Raw genomic sequence first — 17,096 nt, forward strand, 5'->3', positions numbered from 1 at the left:
GAAGTGGGTGGGGCTGAGAGAGCTGTGTGACATAGAGCCAAGCTAAAAGTGACTTTTTTCACGTGGAGAACACTTGATTGTTTTTGCAAGTTTTCCTGGGAACTGAAGTCCGAGTGTCCTTCCTCTCTCTGTTAGAATCGCTGCCTGAAGAGCCAGAGAAAGCCAGCAGCAGCAGCAGCTTTTGCAAATCGTTCCTCCAGTCACAAGCCTGCTCTCAACGATCTTTGGGGATGGGCAGCTGCACTTTCTCCCTGGGCGTCCTGCTCGGCTTAACCAACATGTTGGCTTTCTCCAGAGCAGCTCCCTGGACCCAGGCTTGTGACTGGAGGATCGATTTGCAAAAGCTGCTGCTGCTGCCGGCTTTCTCTGGCTCTTCAGGCAGTGATTCTAACAGAGAGGGGAAAAACACTTGGACTTCAGTTCCCAGGAAAACTTGTGAAAACGATCAAGTGTTCTCCACCTGAAAAAAGTCACTTGTAGCTTGGCTCTAAGGTTACCCAGCTGGCTTCAAGCAGAAGAATGGGGAATCAAATCCAGTTCTCCAGATTAGAGTCCTGTCACTCTTAACCACTACACCAAACTGGCTCTATAAATAATTAATCCATCAGACATCATAATAAACAATGCAATAGGAATAAGATTACAGAATTACAAAACAATGCAAACAAACAAAAACTGGCTAAGGCATGACGTATCATAAGGCAGAAGGTAAATGACAAAGACTTTACAAGGCACTGGATGTACAATTTAGAAACATGGGTTGTGAAAGTAGGCTGGGGAAGGGCTAGCAGAGCCAAAAACACCAAGATAATGTATTTTGGTCCATAGCTGATTACAATCTGTCCAGGCCAGGGCTCAGATGCACCTGGAAATGACAACCTCCTCTTGATCTGACCCGGTACTGTAACAATGTGGTGTTAGAGCTGGGTGGGCTTTAGTTTCTCTGATCACCTCTACAGAAATACAGTTCCGAAGGGATATAATACAAGAAGCTGAAATGGCCAAAAGGTTGATAAACACAACAGAACAACAAATTCCAGTCTCCTCGCTCCCTATGTGCAGTTGTGCCTATACAAATTCATATCATAACAAACACACACAGCCCTCTCCCGCAAACTGCACAGCAGTGTGTTGCTCCAAGGCCCCAGCATTTCCAGCAGAGAGCAGGTGTGAGAGCCACGTGTCTCACCACTGACCACAGCTCAGACTCTCCACTGATTGGGCCCTGGCTCGCGTCTGGGCACCCTTGTCCATCTTTCTTTACCCTCACCCATGCCCCCACCCAAGTGCTTCAATATTACCTCTGTCCCTATGGTCAGTGATTAATGGTGACCATCAATCTGCCATTCCGACAATGAATGCAACAGGCAGTTTGCGATTAACCTTTAAAAACCCTCTTTCCTTACCCTTTTAAGCCCCATGCTGAGATTATCACATGAAATAAAACAGAACCCATTCAGGATCTCCAAATAACAGGTCTCCTTTTCTTTTCGTATGGTAATAGATGGGTATCAAAAGTTTCTTTGAAGTTTGTTCCACAGGGCAAAAAAACATTTTTTTTATTGAGATAAAGTGGAAGAGAGTGCCAATAATGCAGTCTGGGCAAAAGAGAATTGTTTTACCAGGGAAGAACTTGCTAACCTGCTGAAAGAGGTTCTCTGCCTGGAATAAATTGCTTATTCCAATTCTAACCCCCTTCAGAGGACTATCCAAAGGTTGAGTTTTATGTCAATAATTATTATTTGTGTAATAGTGTTGAAGGCCCGAGACAAGATCCTCTTTGTGATATCTGAACCTGCATACCTTCATTGCATACTTATTTTGTTGGAGCCAAGTGGGGTTTAATTATATTGACTCAGCATAGCTAACAGCACAACAGCACGGTAACACTTCCAAACAGCAATGCAGTTCTACATCAAGTCTAATGCTTAGCATTTATGTTAAGCTTCTCAGCACAAACATAAAACTGCATTTCCTTAGCAAAGTGATTATATTGGGCCACTATAATTATACTGCAGTGTATTCAAATGATATGAAATGTCATTATTGCACTATAATAATTACTGAACAGCATCATTGACATTTATGTATTAGCCTAACTTACCTCACAAGGTTGTTGTAATGGAGAAAAGGAGAATGTTGCAAGCCACTTTGGGTCACTACTGGAGAGAAAAGTTGGATATAAATGAAGTAAATAAAATCAAAATAGAGCAGAGCAGCCCTTGGTGCTGCTATAGCATTTAAACGCCTAGCAGATGTGGCCTCTTTCAGTACAATCATCTACTGCAAAAGGGAGATGGTGGTGATGACCAAATGGGAAAGACTTGTATGATGCTCATGGTATTGGGTATTAACACAATATGCCATGAAGTAAAAGGAAAATGCATCCCACAGCTGTATTGTATAAATAGTATAATGGAGTGTCTTCTTATATAGTTTAATTATGTGAAGAAACATGCTGCCAAAAAAGTTACAGTAAATGTTCAGAAGGTGATGAATATTGGCTTTCACATGTGAATGCTGACAATCCCAGATTAATTTTGTGTGCATGAAAGTAGATATACATTTTTGCAGTTCTAGACATACATAGTGATTGCTGACCATCAATATTCCCCATCACCATCATTATACACTGGGGTGCATTGCTGATTTTTGGGTATTGTTAGAATTCACCTGGGATTGTCAATATTCTCTCTCTCTCTCTCTCTCTCTCTCTCTCATCGCCCTCAATATTCACAAAATTTCAGACATTCACTGTACCATAAGAAATTAGAGAGGCCAAATTGGTTGCAATTAAGATAACAGGGTTTTTTTTTCAAGTAGTGAAAACTTTGTTATGGAATTCCATGTCAATGTAGAAGGATAAGGAAAGGGAAAGCCAATAGGTGAAAGAATACTTACTGACAAACTGGTTTTCATGTTAATCAAGCCTGCAGTGAGTAGCTTCTTTATGACTGTGTAAGCATTGATCAATTTTCCCTGAGGACAGATTCAGATGTTTAAAACATGGTGGCAAATTTCAAAACTAGTGTGTTAATGTAACTTCTTGAACCTCCTCCTGAGTTTATCCTTTCTTCATTCCCCAAGTGGGTGATGAGATTCTCCTTCTTGTTATATTCCATTTTGAAGGATTATTCTAAGAATTACAAACCAAACCAAAATGAAACAATGTAGGCATAGAATATAGCCTGGCTTAAATATTCCTCACTCCAGTTTCTGTGGTGGTTGGTATGTATGCATCCTCCCTTCTATCATACACATAACATAATGAATGAAGTTAGGGCTCGATATGGAGACCAGTACACATAATGATCCAGTTCACACAGTCTTTTTCTCCCATTTTTGAGGGGCAAGTGTCAGATCATTCAAGCTGTCACATATATGTGCCTCTGTGGAGAGCCTGTTTCCCCATATTCTGTTCTGACAGTAGCCTCTTGTCCAGAGTACAGGTTGTGCATTAAAACAATCAGATGTTGTGGCGCCTCCATTTCTTTTAAGACTCTCCATCGATTTTCATGATCCACACAGTCAAAAGCTTTGCTGTAATCTATAAAACACAGGCTGATTTTCTTCTGAAATTCCCTGGTATGTTCCATTAGCCAATGTAAATTTACAATATGATCTCTGGTGCCTCTTTCTTTTCTGAATCCAGCTTGAATATCTGGCATTTCTTGTTCCCTATATGGTAAGAGTCTTTGCTGTATAATTTTGAGTATCACTTTGGTTGCATGGGAAATAGTCCGATAGTTTCTGCACTCTTTTGGCATCTCTTTTTTGTGGAATTGGAATGTAGACTGAGCATTTTCAGTCTGTGGGCCATTGTTTTGTTTTCCATATTGATAGATTCTTGTTAAGATTTTGATGGACTCCATTTCTGTAGCTTGAAATAACTATATTGATATTCCAGCTACCCCAGGTGCTTTGTTTCTCTCAATTGCTTTGAGTGCAGCTTTTACTTTCTAAGATTTCTGGTTCTTTAAAAAATGATTCTTTGTTGAAGGTATCTGTCATCCTTCCATCTCTTTTGTATAGCTCAGAGTATTGTTTCCATCCTTTCCTTTATTTTGCCCTGATCAGATACTGTATTTCCATGTTGATCTTTCAGCATCCTAAGCTGTGGCTTGAATTTCCCTTTGATTTCACAGATCTTTTGGAACAGATCTCTTGTTCTTCCTTTTTTTGGTTGTCGTCTGTTTCTTTGCACTTGTTATTATAATAGATTTCTTTGTTTCTTTGTGCAAGTCCCTGAAAAGCTGCATTTAGAATTTTGACCCTATTTCTGTCACCTTTTGCTTTTGCTTCTCGTCTGTCTTTAGCAATTTTAAAGTTTCCTCAGTCATCCATTTAGGCTTCTCCTTTCTTTTGGCTACAGAAATAATCTCTGCTCATTCTTCCTCAATAATATCTCTGGTTTCAGCCTACAGTTTATTTTATTTATGTCATTTGTAGTCCACCTTTCTCACTGACACTCAAGGCAGATTTCTTCTGGGCCACAATTAGTATTGCAAATCTGTTCTTTACATGGTCTTTAAATTTTTTAGGAATATTGTTTAGATTGTATTTTGGCACTATGATTCTTTTAGATTTTTTCTTCAGCTTTATTCTAATTTTTGATATTAGCAACTCTGTATTAGCTCTTGGTCTTGTTTTAGCAGAGAGGATAGAGCTTCTCCATCTTCTGCTTCCAATTATGCAATCTATTTGGTCACCCGATGTATACAATCGTCTTTTCGGTTGCCTGAAGCATGTGTTAGCAATGAACAGGTTGTTGACTTCACAAAATTCTATGAGTCACTCTCCTGCTTCATTTCGTGATCCTAGTTCAAATTTTCCAATGATGTTTGATTTTGCTTTGTCTCCTACTTTTGCGTTCCAGTCACCTATGTTTATCAGCATATTTAAGTGTAGGATCAATTTCTTCTTGGACGCTTTCATAAAAGTTTTTGATTTCTTTCTCCTCTGCATCTGTAGTTGGAGCATAAACTTGAATGATGGTTATGTTTAGGGCCGGCGCCACCAATGAGGCGGTGAGGCGGGCGCCGTGGGTGCGGGGGTGCTGGAGGGGGTGCCGGAGGGGGCGCCGGGGGTGGAGGCGCATGCCACGGAGCTGGTGTGCCTGGCCTGCAGCTGCTGCAGCCAGCCAGCCCCGCGCTGCCACCGCTGCCGCCACCGCCAACGTGCCCCTGGCCAGGCGCAGCAGCTACAGGCCAGGCGCAGCAGGCCAGGCACAGCAGATGTCATCACGCAGGCTGGGGCCATGCACATGCACTATGTGCGTGCACATGTAGGGGCGGCCATGGGCACCAGAAGCCCTGGTGCCGCCCTGGTTATGAGGGCAGAATACAAATGTAATAAATTAAATTAAATTAAATCAACAAGCCTTCTCTAAAAGTCTGATTAATATTACTCGGTCAGACTTTGCGTTGTAGCTTTTGACTGCTTGTGGTATATCTCACCTTACTATTAAAGCAACCCTGTTTCTTTTGAGTTTGTCATTTCCATAGTAAAACACTCCATGGTTTTCTGACTGAAAATGTCCTGAGACTGTCCACTTCGTTCACTCACACCCAGGACTGCCATGTTTAAATGTTCCATTTCTTGTTTTACGATATCTAGCTTACCTGGTTTCATACTTCTCACGTTCCATGTTCCTATTATGTGTGTTGTACAGCTTCAGACATTTCTTTTGCATCTATTCACATTCGCAACTGGATGTCCTTTCAGCTTTAATCCAGTCCCATCAATAAGAACAGCACTCGTCGTACTTATCCTCGGCTCTTCCCCAGTAGCCAACTGAGTGCTATCCGACCTGGGGGTCCTGTCTTCCAGCTCTGTATCTTTTTTCATTTTGGATTGTCTCATCATAGGGTTTTCAAGGTAAGAGATTAGCAGAAGTGGTTTACCATTGCCTTCCTTTGCAGCCAGTTGGAGTTACTACTGCAATATGGCTGCATATCCCTATGACAGACTTGCATCCATTGTAACATACTTCAGCCCTGAATCACATGTTACTTTAGGCAACTGGGGGAGGGGTAGATGTCTGTCTTCCACTATATGAAAAGATCCGGTGAACTCTTAAGTGTCTGAACTTGGCCTATGATCCATATCTATCAACAAGCTGTGTGGAAAATCCCCATTCCAAAACAACAATAATAACAATTACTACTAATATTACTACTGCTACTGCTATTACTACTTCTAAAATAGTAGTAAAATTGTAGGAGAAATAGGCAATTAGCCTCAGACTAGGCTATTCTATACCATCTTCAGAAGTGGCAAGGCTAGAGTATCCAGGCGAGATCCAGTGGAGAAGGAAACCTAGGCTTGCCAAATCCAGGTTGAGAAATTCCTGGAGATTTGGGGGTGGAACTTGTGGTTAGTGGGGTTCGGTGAGGGGAGGAACCTCAGTGGGGAGAATGTCATAGAGTCTACCCTCCAAAGCAGTTGTTTTCTCCAGCAGAAGAGATCTCTGCCGTCTGGAGTTCACTTGTCATGCTGTGGTATCTCCAGACACCACCTGGAAGTTGTGGGAAACCATAAACTAACATGGCTCCAGTGGGCTGGTGCAAGTGAGCAAGAGTACAACATCCAGCAGATCCAGGGGGCACCATAATGCCCTCCCATGAAAAACTGAGGTGAGTCTTTACTTGCTTATACTTTCTTATCCATGTCAATGGAAAATTAGCCTAAGAAGCCTATCCCCCTGCACCAGTCTTCCGATTAAAATGGTCATTCAACAAGTTGCTCTGTTCTGAGTGTGTGCTCCTGTGTTTCCTGCCACTGAATATTTGCAGCTCCATTGTGGTAATCTTTTGAAGGGTTCACAGGACAACAGACATGGAATGGGAGTCACACGCAGTAACAAATGCTTGTAAACAAGAGTCGATCCTTTTAAACTCCATTTCTTGTCAGGGTATGGAGTGAGCTGAGACAGCATATTTTGTGCTTTAATCTTTCTTTTAAATGATTCTTTCAATTTTCCAATGACTTGGTTTGCTATTGTCAACGGAACAAGTCAATCTGGATCAAAAGAAGCTTGCAGAAGTTTGCAAAAGCTTCCAGTGCTGACGGGTCCTGGGATTATTTCAGAAGTAAAACCATGAGGGTGGTTGAGGGTGATTTTGTATTGCTGTTTAAACGGCTGTTTTAAACTCCGTCCTTCACTACCATCAGCCTTCAGTGCTCTTTGCTTTTCATTTGCCTTTAATCAGTAGAAAAAAGTTGTCTTACAATAAGAAAAAATTTATGGGTTTGAAGTGTGTGCCAGGGAACTGCCTGAGAGCTTTTGAGTCTTGTACTTCCATTGATAAGTATGCAAATCATCAACCCAAATCCAATTAATATTCAAATAAATTAAAAGCATTATGAGCAATGCCTACAAACAGGCTTTCATTTTTTGAAACAACTTTTTATAAGTCTCAAATATTTGTCTGTTATTTGAATATCTTTTGTGTACCTTAGACTTCAAGAACACACAGAAGTGCACTGTGTACGTTCATATTTTAGATTGAATTATTAGGTATGTATCATTGTCTCTTAGGTTAAGTTTAAGAACACATTATTTAACTTGATATGCAAATTATTTATAATGGTTTCCATGAAAGATACAAAATCCTGCAATAAAATTTACCATGTAGCTGATCTGTGAAACCCAGGAAGTGCCTGGGGATTCCTGAAACAGGCTCAGCCAGCAGTGACATTACTGAGAGGGTTTCAGTAGGGAAATATTTGTCTGTATTTATGACAAATGTTTATACCCTGCTTTTCCAAACTGTTCAAAGGGGTTTACAACAATAAATAAAATATACAAAATTCATCAGAATGAAAGTAAAAATTAAGATTAAAACCTGTGGATATTAAAATAATAATAAAAATATCTAAACTAGCAGATTAAAACAAGTTTTAGACAGCAACAGAACCACAGCAGAGGAAGACAGCAAATTATTATTAACAACAACGACAACAACATTTCATTTATATAGCGCCCTTCAGGACAACCACTCAGAGCAGTTTACGAAGCATGTTATTATTATCCCCACAACAAAACACCCTGTGAGGTGGGTGGGGCTGAGAGAGCTCCTAGAAGCTGTGATTGACCCAAGGTCACCCAGCTGGCTTCAAATGGAGGAGTGGGAAATCAAACCTGGCTCTCCAGATTAGAGACCCATGCTCTTAACCACTACATCAAACTGGCTCTCTATCAATAGACACCAAATAGAACCAAAAGAGATTAAAACAAAACTTAGACCAGACATATGAATAGGTGGAGGAGACTAGTTACAGCTGTGACATCACACAGAGAAAACCCAGCCCCTGGTCACCACCATTTTTGTAAACAAAGAGAGGTGGAGAAAAGTCTCTGAGGAAGATTGTAATAGATAAATAGATACATATGGCTCTGAAGCCCTTTGGATTAATTTGCTGTGTGAAGGCCTTCAGTAGCCGTTATATCAAAGAAAGGGGAAAACAGCTCAGGACATAACATGGCACGCAATTTCTTTACATGCAGCATTCTCATAGTGTCATGTCTACAGGAGAGATCCAAAATTAACTTTTGCCCCAATCCTGCCCTCTCTGTCAGTTTCTCTCTCTCTTGCTTTGATCTTTTGCTTTTGTTTTCCATGTGAGTGGCATCACTAACGAGTTAGGGATCATAGACTTTACCACTATGTTGCCTTGCATTCAATCTGTTGCTTTAAGTATGACCCTACTAGGTAGGTCTTCGTTGTCTAATGTCAGTCCTAGCAGAGCTTATGCTCTGTTTCAGCATTTCTTCAACTCTGTATTGGATTTCTGCTAATGTTATGTCTTTGTAAACTTGCATTGATTTACCCTATGGCATTGTTTATTGAAATGTCCTTGATAGAGGTGGGCACAGGCTGAAAAACGGTCTGTGTCAAAATTTGACATGGACCCACCCGGTTTACAGGATTACAGAGATGAGAACTTAACAACCCTCTTTTTAGATTGTGATCATTTGTGTTGCCGACGTGCATGAACATCATGATTGGGGATTCTCTATTCTGCATGGTGTTCCCGAGACATGTTTTGATATGAGCTTCCCCTATCATGTGCAGAAGTCACTATGGCTGTGCCTTGTCAGTCAGGTGCTTAGTGCTGTATGCATGAATACCTGTTGACCACATACGGCCCTGATTGTAATCTCTGTCATTAAAACAAATGTGCCTTTTTATGTTCATCAAGTAGAGACACCTAGACTCTTTGTACCTTTTTGTCGACCAATGAAATAAATTTTTCTCTGGGAAAGTTCAAATCAATATTATGTGAGTATTTGGTTACAAGGGGGATATCCACCATTAATTGATTCTTTGACAATTCATAAATTGATATTTCCAAGGCAAAATTGTGGAAACATGAGACAGAGATGTCCCGTGCGTGTTATATTGTTGGTGCATTGTGTGAATGAATAGGTTTACATTGGCTTCCTTTGGAGACAAAATGGAGATGTTTTTTTCACTGTGTGAAATGACTTCATTGGCACCTTCTAATAGTTTTCAGGTACATTGAACATCAATGACATAGCAGAAAAGGAGAACCCACGATCGGACCAGGAGAATGAATCGCCCGTGCGTTCACCATATCGTTCTTAACCACAGGGTAATCTCTCTAATTTTGGGCACTCTGGCATCAATTTGGGGGGGTCTTTGTCAGGGCCTCATTGCCATTCCCAGGCAGTGCAAAAGGTGTGTGGCCAATGTTTCTGAACCTGAATGGGGCAGAGGCGAAAACTGCAGTTCTGTGCGTTTTCCGCTCCTGCTTCTGAGTTTTTGCAACCATCAACAGCAACTGTCCAGAAGCATGAGCTCAAGTGTGTGGAGTGTGTCATGCCTGCTGTATCGACACCCTAAAACAATTTTTTTTTTTAAAACATTGGCTTTCAGGAACAACATCCAGACCTGTTGCCGAGCTCTCACCTGGCACTCGTTTGTCAAGCATGAGAACAAAGAAAAGAAAAAATGTGGCACTCTACTCTGTGGCGGATAAATTGATGTTCCACAGCAAAGAGCGGCACAAAAGCGAAATGGAGGAGAGGCGTAGGGAACATCGGGAGGCCAGAGAATGGCATCAGGATTTCATGACTGAGAACAGACAGGAAAGGCTTCTATTCCAGGATGCATTCGCCGAGAACTTTGACATTTTGAAAGATGCGGTTAACGCACTAAGCAACATAGGTACCGCTCTTCTGGGGCAGGAGAAAGGACACACCAGTAGTGATCTGACAGCCACTCGGTCTCCATGAAACAGTCAACCTGAGAGGGCAGCCCATCCCAGACGTTCTTGTGTGGGGAGAGTAAGGGAGCGGCTCACACTTTAATCATTTTCAACATTTTCCCCACATAACATCTGTAACCAGTTGTTCCACCATCATTGTCCCCTTTTTAAAAAACCTTTGTTATTCCAATCAGAAAATGATTTGAAGGCAAAAAAAGTTTTATTAACCAAACAAACAAATACACACCATGTAACAGTCACCTCAAAATTGAATAATTTTTTGTTAATGAACAGCAGAGATGCAAACATGCAGCCTCAACTCAAACCTCAAACCTAAGAAGAATTAGATTGGCATGTGGAAAAAAAATCGCTGTTCAAGCGCACTGGTTGCTGTATTTGCACTCTGACTGTGTCTCTCCCGATCTGCTGCCTGTAATTTGCGGATATAACGTCCATGTACGGCCAACCGTTTCTCGACTCGACCCATCCGTTTTTCAAACTTTGCCACTGTTAATAAAAGAATTATCCTGTGAGTTACTTGTCTTTGAACATGATTGTTACTTGCTGATTAAATGCTGCCACCAAAAATCCACAGCTGTCAACCATGCTTTTAAATAATTCTGTAAACAATAACATGCATTGATGCTTGGTCATCACAGTAAATGAGTTCCCAATGTTGGTATAGCAGATACCAGAGGTAAACGCATCACTAATCCCGAAATTGTATGATTGCATCCTTCAGAAAAGACCAGACAGGCATCATGCATTGGTTACTGAGGTCTCGATACTCACTACTTTGAATCACCCTTGTCTCCAAGGATGCAATGGTTGCTCCAATGTCCTCAAGGGTGGTGGGATTCTTTAAAGTTGTCTGTTCTCCGCTTGAGGTGGAAGGGGCTGATTCTTGGGAAACACCTACCCCTGAGATGTTTTCTTCCTGCACTGGAAAGTCATTAATAACACAGGTGTTAGAGTGTGGGTCATAGTGAGAGCTGTGTTTATTCTTGATGACATGACTGTTGTTTTCCAGATGAAGAAATCATCACAGAGCAGCTGGTGATACCAGCTGTGCACATGCATCTAGAAATGATGACAACAAGGTCTGCTAGTTTGACTTAACCCTTATTTGTGATTCTCTCATTTTCAGCTAATAATTTCAAATGTATTGGTGATTCAAGCTAAACACTAATGCTTCACTCAGTAACAGAGTGCAATTAACCCTTACCAGTTTCAGAGACGGATGCCGCGGGATCATGCACCTCCTGCCCTGTGACATGCTCTCTGACCTGCGCCTGCTGCTGTTGCTCAACCATGGGAAGCTGTTCATCCTCCCTTGCCTCACCGCTCCTCTTCCTTCCTCGCAGAAGAGCTGCCAGGAAAAATCGTTCATGTCAGACTGAGAGGAAAGTCTTTGCAAAATAGCAAAAGCACAAATAATTTTTTATGATCTATTCTCTCATAGTATAGTGTCATTGCATCAAAAACTCAAGCATTGCTCATGCACAATGCGTTAACGTGGGAATACTCATAAGAGATTGGCTTGCAAGGTCTGTCTGAACCCAACGCATCCAATTTGGTGATCATAAATTTTAACCTGTGTAAAATTTTCCAGTCCACTGAATCTACTCTCTGTGTGGTTGAATTGAAGACAAAAATTAGCATTGCCAACTTTCCCCCCCAGGTCTTCACTAAACATTGTTTTTAGAGGAGTAAAATTAAAACCTTGTTATCAATGTCATTCTAAGTTATAAGCATGTCGGCGGTCCTGCCAACTCGGCCGTCCCGAATGCTCCCACAGCCGCATCATCGATGCAAAATAAGGGGGCTTGCCGCTTTGCCTGGGAATGCCTTGCCAGGCTTCTAGGGCGTCAAAAAAGGATGACTTCACCCTCTTGAACTTGGAATGGCATTGCTCCCCTGTTCGCCAAAAACTGTGCTCGGTCAATTTTCGAGCAACAGCAGCAAAGGTGGCCCTTGTAGGCAGATGGGTGCTGCTCATCAGTCTTTCTGCTCTTCCAGACTGCAGAAGAAGGGAGAGGAGAGTCTCTACCTCATCGTCCTTCCAAAATGCACCTCGTCTATGGCCCGCCATTTTGTCTGCCCAAATATTGGTATACCGATCAACAGATAAAACGTTTGTGAGCATGCGCCATTCAACGTTCACAAGGCTGCTCTGATCCCTCTTTCTTGGCCCATCCAATCCTGGATTGTCGAAGCCTATTTCCCTATGTTTTGTGAGTTGCCGTGTGTGGTCATTGAGGTGTGGTGATGTTTGGACTCTATCATTGTGTTTGATGTTCCGAAACCATAATGTGACAGTGGTTTTCAGTCTCCCACGGGGAAAAGTGGTGTGCGGTGCACGTTATTTTTTGTTGATTTAAGGGATGTATTCCAAGGGGCTGTTAAGAGGGGCTGCACACTACCGCTGCCTCCACTTTTCAAAGGACTTGTTTGAGTCATGTGAAGAGTTCTTTAATTTGAACACACATGCAAAAAACCCATCTCTGCTCACACCTTCAGTCTATCAGTCCCATCAGTCCAACAGTGACAATTCATCATAGCACGGTTTCATGGTGGGCCCTAAAGATCCGTTTACTAGCCTTGACAGCCCTAAATGTGTGAGTAGCCAAACTATGCTTGCCATTGGAAAAACCATCATGGGAACGGGGGGGGGGGGCTCATTTCATAACAATCAAAAATTTATTCAACAACAACAGAACAGCAAAACCAGTTAAAAACACGGTCTTTGAATTGTCAACAGTAAGTTTTTGCAACGTGGACATAAGCTCATACTGCTTTAAACAGAGATTTAGTTACTTGAATTATTATTATACATGAATTTTGACAAAGCATCTTGGACAATTTTCCCCTCCTCAAGGTGAGACCTGTCCTGTTCCAGTACAGCATCCTCCTCTGGAGGCACCATAACTGGCCTTGGATCTCCGCGATCACCAAGCAATTGGTGACCACGTTCCTCACAGGTATTGTGAAGTATGACACAGGCAGAAACCACCGTCACCACATTCTCCTCTCTACAGTTCAGCCGTGTAGCTAGACAACGAAATCTTGATTTCAAGCGTCCAAAACTGTGTTCCACCACATTGCGAGCACGAGACAGCGCACGATCAAAGTTCCTATGTGCCTCAGTTTCAGCATGAGTGCCATAGGGCTTCACAAGCCACCTCCTAATTGGATAAGCGCCATCAGAAATGACAATCGGTGGCACCGTCACACTGTCCAGATGCAGGCAAGGATTTCCTGGAACAAATGTCCCGGCATCCATCGCAGCACATATGGTGGAATTCCTGAACACGAATGCGTCGTGGTTTTTGCTGTTCCAACCGATTTCGGTGTCAATGAATCTCCCTCTGTGATCTACTGTACCCTGAAGAAGTATAGATGAAAATTTTTTGCGGTTTCCATATTGTTCCAGACTTCCACCTGGAGCGCAAATGGGAATATGGGTACCATCTATAGCTCCAATGCAGTGGGGGAATCCGAGGGCAGAAAATCCATCCATCACCTACCACAAGAAAATAAAAGAAGTTGTTGTCAAGCGAGGAAAGGGACTCATTAACTCAGCATCTGAACACTGGTACACTGTTAGATAACGTTATATCGCTGTGCAATACATTTTTTTTTAAAAAAAACCTCACCGTTCCAACCGCTGTTCCCAAGCACACGGTCTTGGAGAGAAGCTCTGCCTCCAGTGCATAGCACACCTCCAGAAAAGCAGTCCCCGCAGTGGAAACGCCGATGCCAAATTGATCTTTGGCTTGTCTGTAGCAGCTGCTGGTGGTCAGGCACCAGATTGCCACTGCAACCCATTTTTCAACAGTGATGGGATCACGGAATTTTGTCCTCTGCCGTTCAAGAAGCGGTTTGAGAATCCGTACGAGGTACTCAAAAGTCGCTCTGGTCATTCTGCAACACTCAACCCATTCCTCATCGTCCCAGGTGCAGAGGACAATGCGATCCCACCAGTGCTGACTTTTCGCGGTGACCCAACACTTCCTGGGCACATGCTCCTCGGCCAAAGCTAGCCACTGTTCTCTCTAAAATCTGCATCTTTGACTGGCGAGCGCTTGCTGCCGCTTCTGCCGGTGAGACATTTCCTCTCTGAACATGACATAGTGCTTTCGCCTCTGCAGTACGCATCTTAGATATGCTGCATGCAGATGCATGGTTGTCTGAATGAGGATCAAAACAGATCTTGCCAACTCAAGAGAAAGAGCTGTATTTGGTGCCATTGCTGGTACTCTGTACACAGAACGAACCTACACAGCCGCATACACTCCAAGCGCCAAACCACACCACACTCCGTTTTGAAATTGCCCGCCTATTTAAAACACCAATTAAATAAACCAAAACTTGGTGGCTAAGCCGGGAACCAATCATTTCGAAGATGGGAGGAGTGCGGATTTTAAATCTAGATAAATCGGTATAACGCTGTTATCCATAAAAGCACAAAAAAAATTATTGCACGTTTGAAAGATCACGTGAACAATCACGTGACATGACGTCGGGATAAAATCCGCTCTTTTCGAGGTTGGTGAGGACAATTGATGGCGGGATACGAACATGTTTTCCATGGGAGTGTGGAATGATTTTGAAGAAGCGGCATTGGTAAAGGCGGGAACAAAGTGGAACATTAAGGTAGTGTGAAAACGGCCCTTCTCTGGCTGTCAAACAGAGAGCTCCTGTTCTTCTCTATGAGAGTAGAAGGCAAGTGGTTTCAGTTTTCAACAGGCAGTAAGACCAGGAAAAACTTCAGGGTGGATTTTTCAGTTACAGAGGAAGGTATCTGATGCTTTCGCTTGAGCTTCTAGCTGCTTCTGTTCCACAGAGGCTAAGCCTGCGAGGACTCAAAGAATACTTTTATATAATATACTTATTAACAGTATCATTATTATTTAGAGCACTTGTCTCGGCTGGGAAAGTGCCTGGGTGGGTCAGGGCTCTGGACCACCCTCTGCCCTTGCCAATTGTATCCCAACATTTTGGATACAATTGTAATTGTTTTTGATGTTCATTGCTTATCATGGATGAAAATGTATTTACTGTGATTCATTGATGAAACTGAGCACTTTTTGCACTTGCACTTTATATAAAGTTTATTTAGCTATACTTTGTGATAGTTTTGACTGTACACTCCGGGAAAGGTAGTACTTTGGTTTTCAGTCTGAGTTCCTGAAGGAGCCCTCTCAGCTTCTCACCATCTGGAGGTTAGCAACCCTATGCCCAGAGCAGAGCAGTGCATCTAAGCTTGTGCAGAAATAATAGAGAACAGCGCCTCTGCAGAGCACTTTCTGTTCTCAGAGGAAGATTCTCTAACTCCAGTCCACGTTTTCATTGCAACTTTTTGGTACTGCAATGTATCTCAATGGAGCCAATGCAAGTCAATTGGCATTTCCGACTCCTATTATATCTAATGGAACTTTCCTGGGGGCAGCTGCTTTGGGTGTCTATAACTCACATCTGAAATCCAATCTCCATCAAACTTGGAGGCTGGCTGGAGGATAGCCTGCTGAAGACTCCCTGCAATGTTGCCGTCTCTGATTATAAAAGCAGCCATCCTAGATCCCCCAGAAATGACAGACCATGGACTGATGAACCGGTCCACAAACAGAGGTGGGTCCATGAAAAGTTCGTGGTCCATGGTCCATGAAATGTGATGGACCATAGATCAATGGTCTGTGGTTTTTTCCCCAGTCTGTGACCGCCTCTAGTCCTTGATCTTGACTGTACTAATCTCACACTGTGGAATGTGCCTTCAGTCTTAGTGAGAAAGGTGGACTATAAATGACACAAATGAATAAATGAATGAATGAAAGAATGAATATGGCAGAAGATGGTCATCCAGAGAATATGGGTTCTCATCAAGTAAGGCTTTAAAAGAGCAATCCAGCAGTGCGAATTATGGCTAGAAACAAACAGGAAGTTAACGTAAGTATTTAACCACAGGAATAATATAATCATAGCAGTGTGTCCCTGTCAACATCCTTGCCACCACGTTTTGGATCAGTTGAAGTTTGAAAGGCAGCCTCACTTTTCAATATACCTCCACTACCTGAGTAAAAATGTCAGAGAAATGGTCAACCAGAATAGAAACCACTCTGCACCACTTTGGAAATAGTTCTTAACATATCTCATACTTGGGTTAAGGCTTCTTGTAGTCTCCTTCCATTGATATTGGAGAATACCATCAAGTCACAGCTGACTTATGGTGACCCCTGCTGGGGTTTTTAAGGCAAGAGCTTAACAGAGATGGTTTGCCATTGCCTGTCTCTACATAGTGAGCCTGGTCTTCTTTGGAGATCTCCTATCCAATTACTAACCTTTAGAGGTTACAAAACATTACAATCACATCTGGTGATTTGCTAGTGTGTCTATTTAAACATAAGGTACATTCTCAGCAAGATTAAAGTTTATGGCAGCTTTGGACCAAGAGAGGAGGCAATGCCAATTGTGGAGCCAGTGGTGGTGGCAACAGGAAATTAAAATCAGAAATGGAGAAGGAAGGAAAGTGACAGTGAAAGTGTGATAGCTGTGATCATAGTGTTGGAGAATTGTGGCAGACCTGAACAAAGTAGAAAACACATGAGATAGGACACCATTCATCAACTATTTACTCAGCTGTTTAGCACACAGGTCCTTTATATTGCAAGAAAATGCTTGCTTTATAAGATGAAATACTATTTCCCACAAAATACATGAAGAAATCTTTTGTGACATTATCCTAACACGTTTTGTTAATCTGAAGTTGTTATTACTCTTCAAGGACCTCTTCTAGATCAAGTTGCCCATGTACTGGATGCTTTATTTGGATAGTTCTTGTCATATAGCACTTTCTTTTTAATATA

At 42.2% G+C, this 17,096-nt stretch overlaps 1 protein-coding gene across 1 annotated transcript; it reads right to left on the bottom strand.

The window, feature by feature from the left end:
* Positions 1 to 10,576: 10,576 nt before the first annotated feature.
* On the bottom strand, positions 10,577 to 14,156 carry LOC129323464 (uncharacterized). The gene is made up of 4 exons (XM_054970003.1): positions 13,890 to 14,156; positions 13,051 to 13,756; positions 11,459 to 11,602; positions 10,577 to 10,740 (listed from the first exon to the last, which is right to left on the bottom strand). Exons 1-4 carry the CDS (start codon positions 14,154 to 14,156, stop codon positions 10,577 to 10,579), a joined length of 1,281 nt encoding a protein of 426 aa, XP_054825978.1.
* Between the last annotated feature and the right edge of the window lie 2,940 nt (positions 14,157 to 17,096).

The sequence above is a fragment of the Eublepharis macularius genome, chromosome 2, assembly GCF_028583425.1.
Source record: "Eublepharis macularius isolate TG4126 chromosome 2, MPM_Emac_v1.0, whole genome shotgun sequence".
Classification (NCBI taxonomy): domain Eukaryota; kingdom Metazoa; phylum Chordata; class Lepidosauria; order Squamata; family Eublepharidae; genus Eublepharis; species Eublepharis macularius.

What these genes read in the sequence shown, in the direction of transcription:
- LOC129323464 (XM_054970003.1), bottom strand. Translation starts at nt 14,156, where the DNA reads ATGACCAGAGCGACTTTTGAGTACCTCGTACGGATTCTCAAACCGCTT. An exon ending in TGGGAACAGCGGTTGGAACG is followed by an intron (nt 13,757 to 13,889) that starts GTGAGGTTTTTT and finishes TTCTTGTGGTAG; the next exon opens with GTGATGGATGGATTTTCTGC. An exon ending in CATGTATAATAATAATTCAA is followed by an intron (nt 11,603 to 13,050) that starts GTAACTAAATCT and finishes TTTTCCTGGCAG; the next exon opens with CTCTTCTGCGAGGAAGGAAG.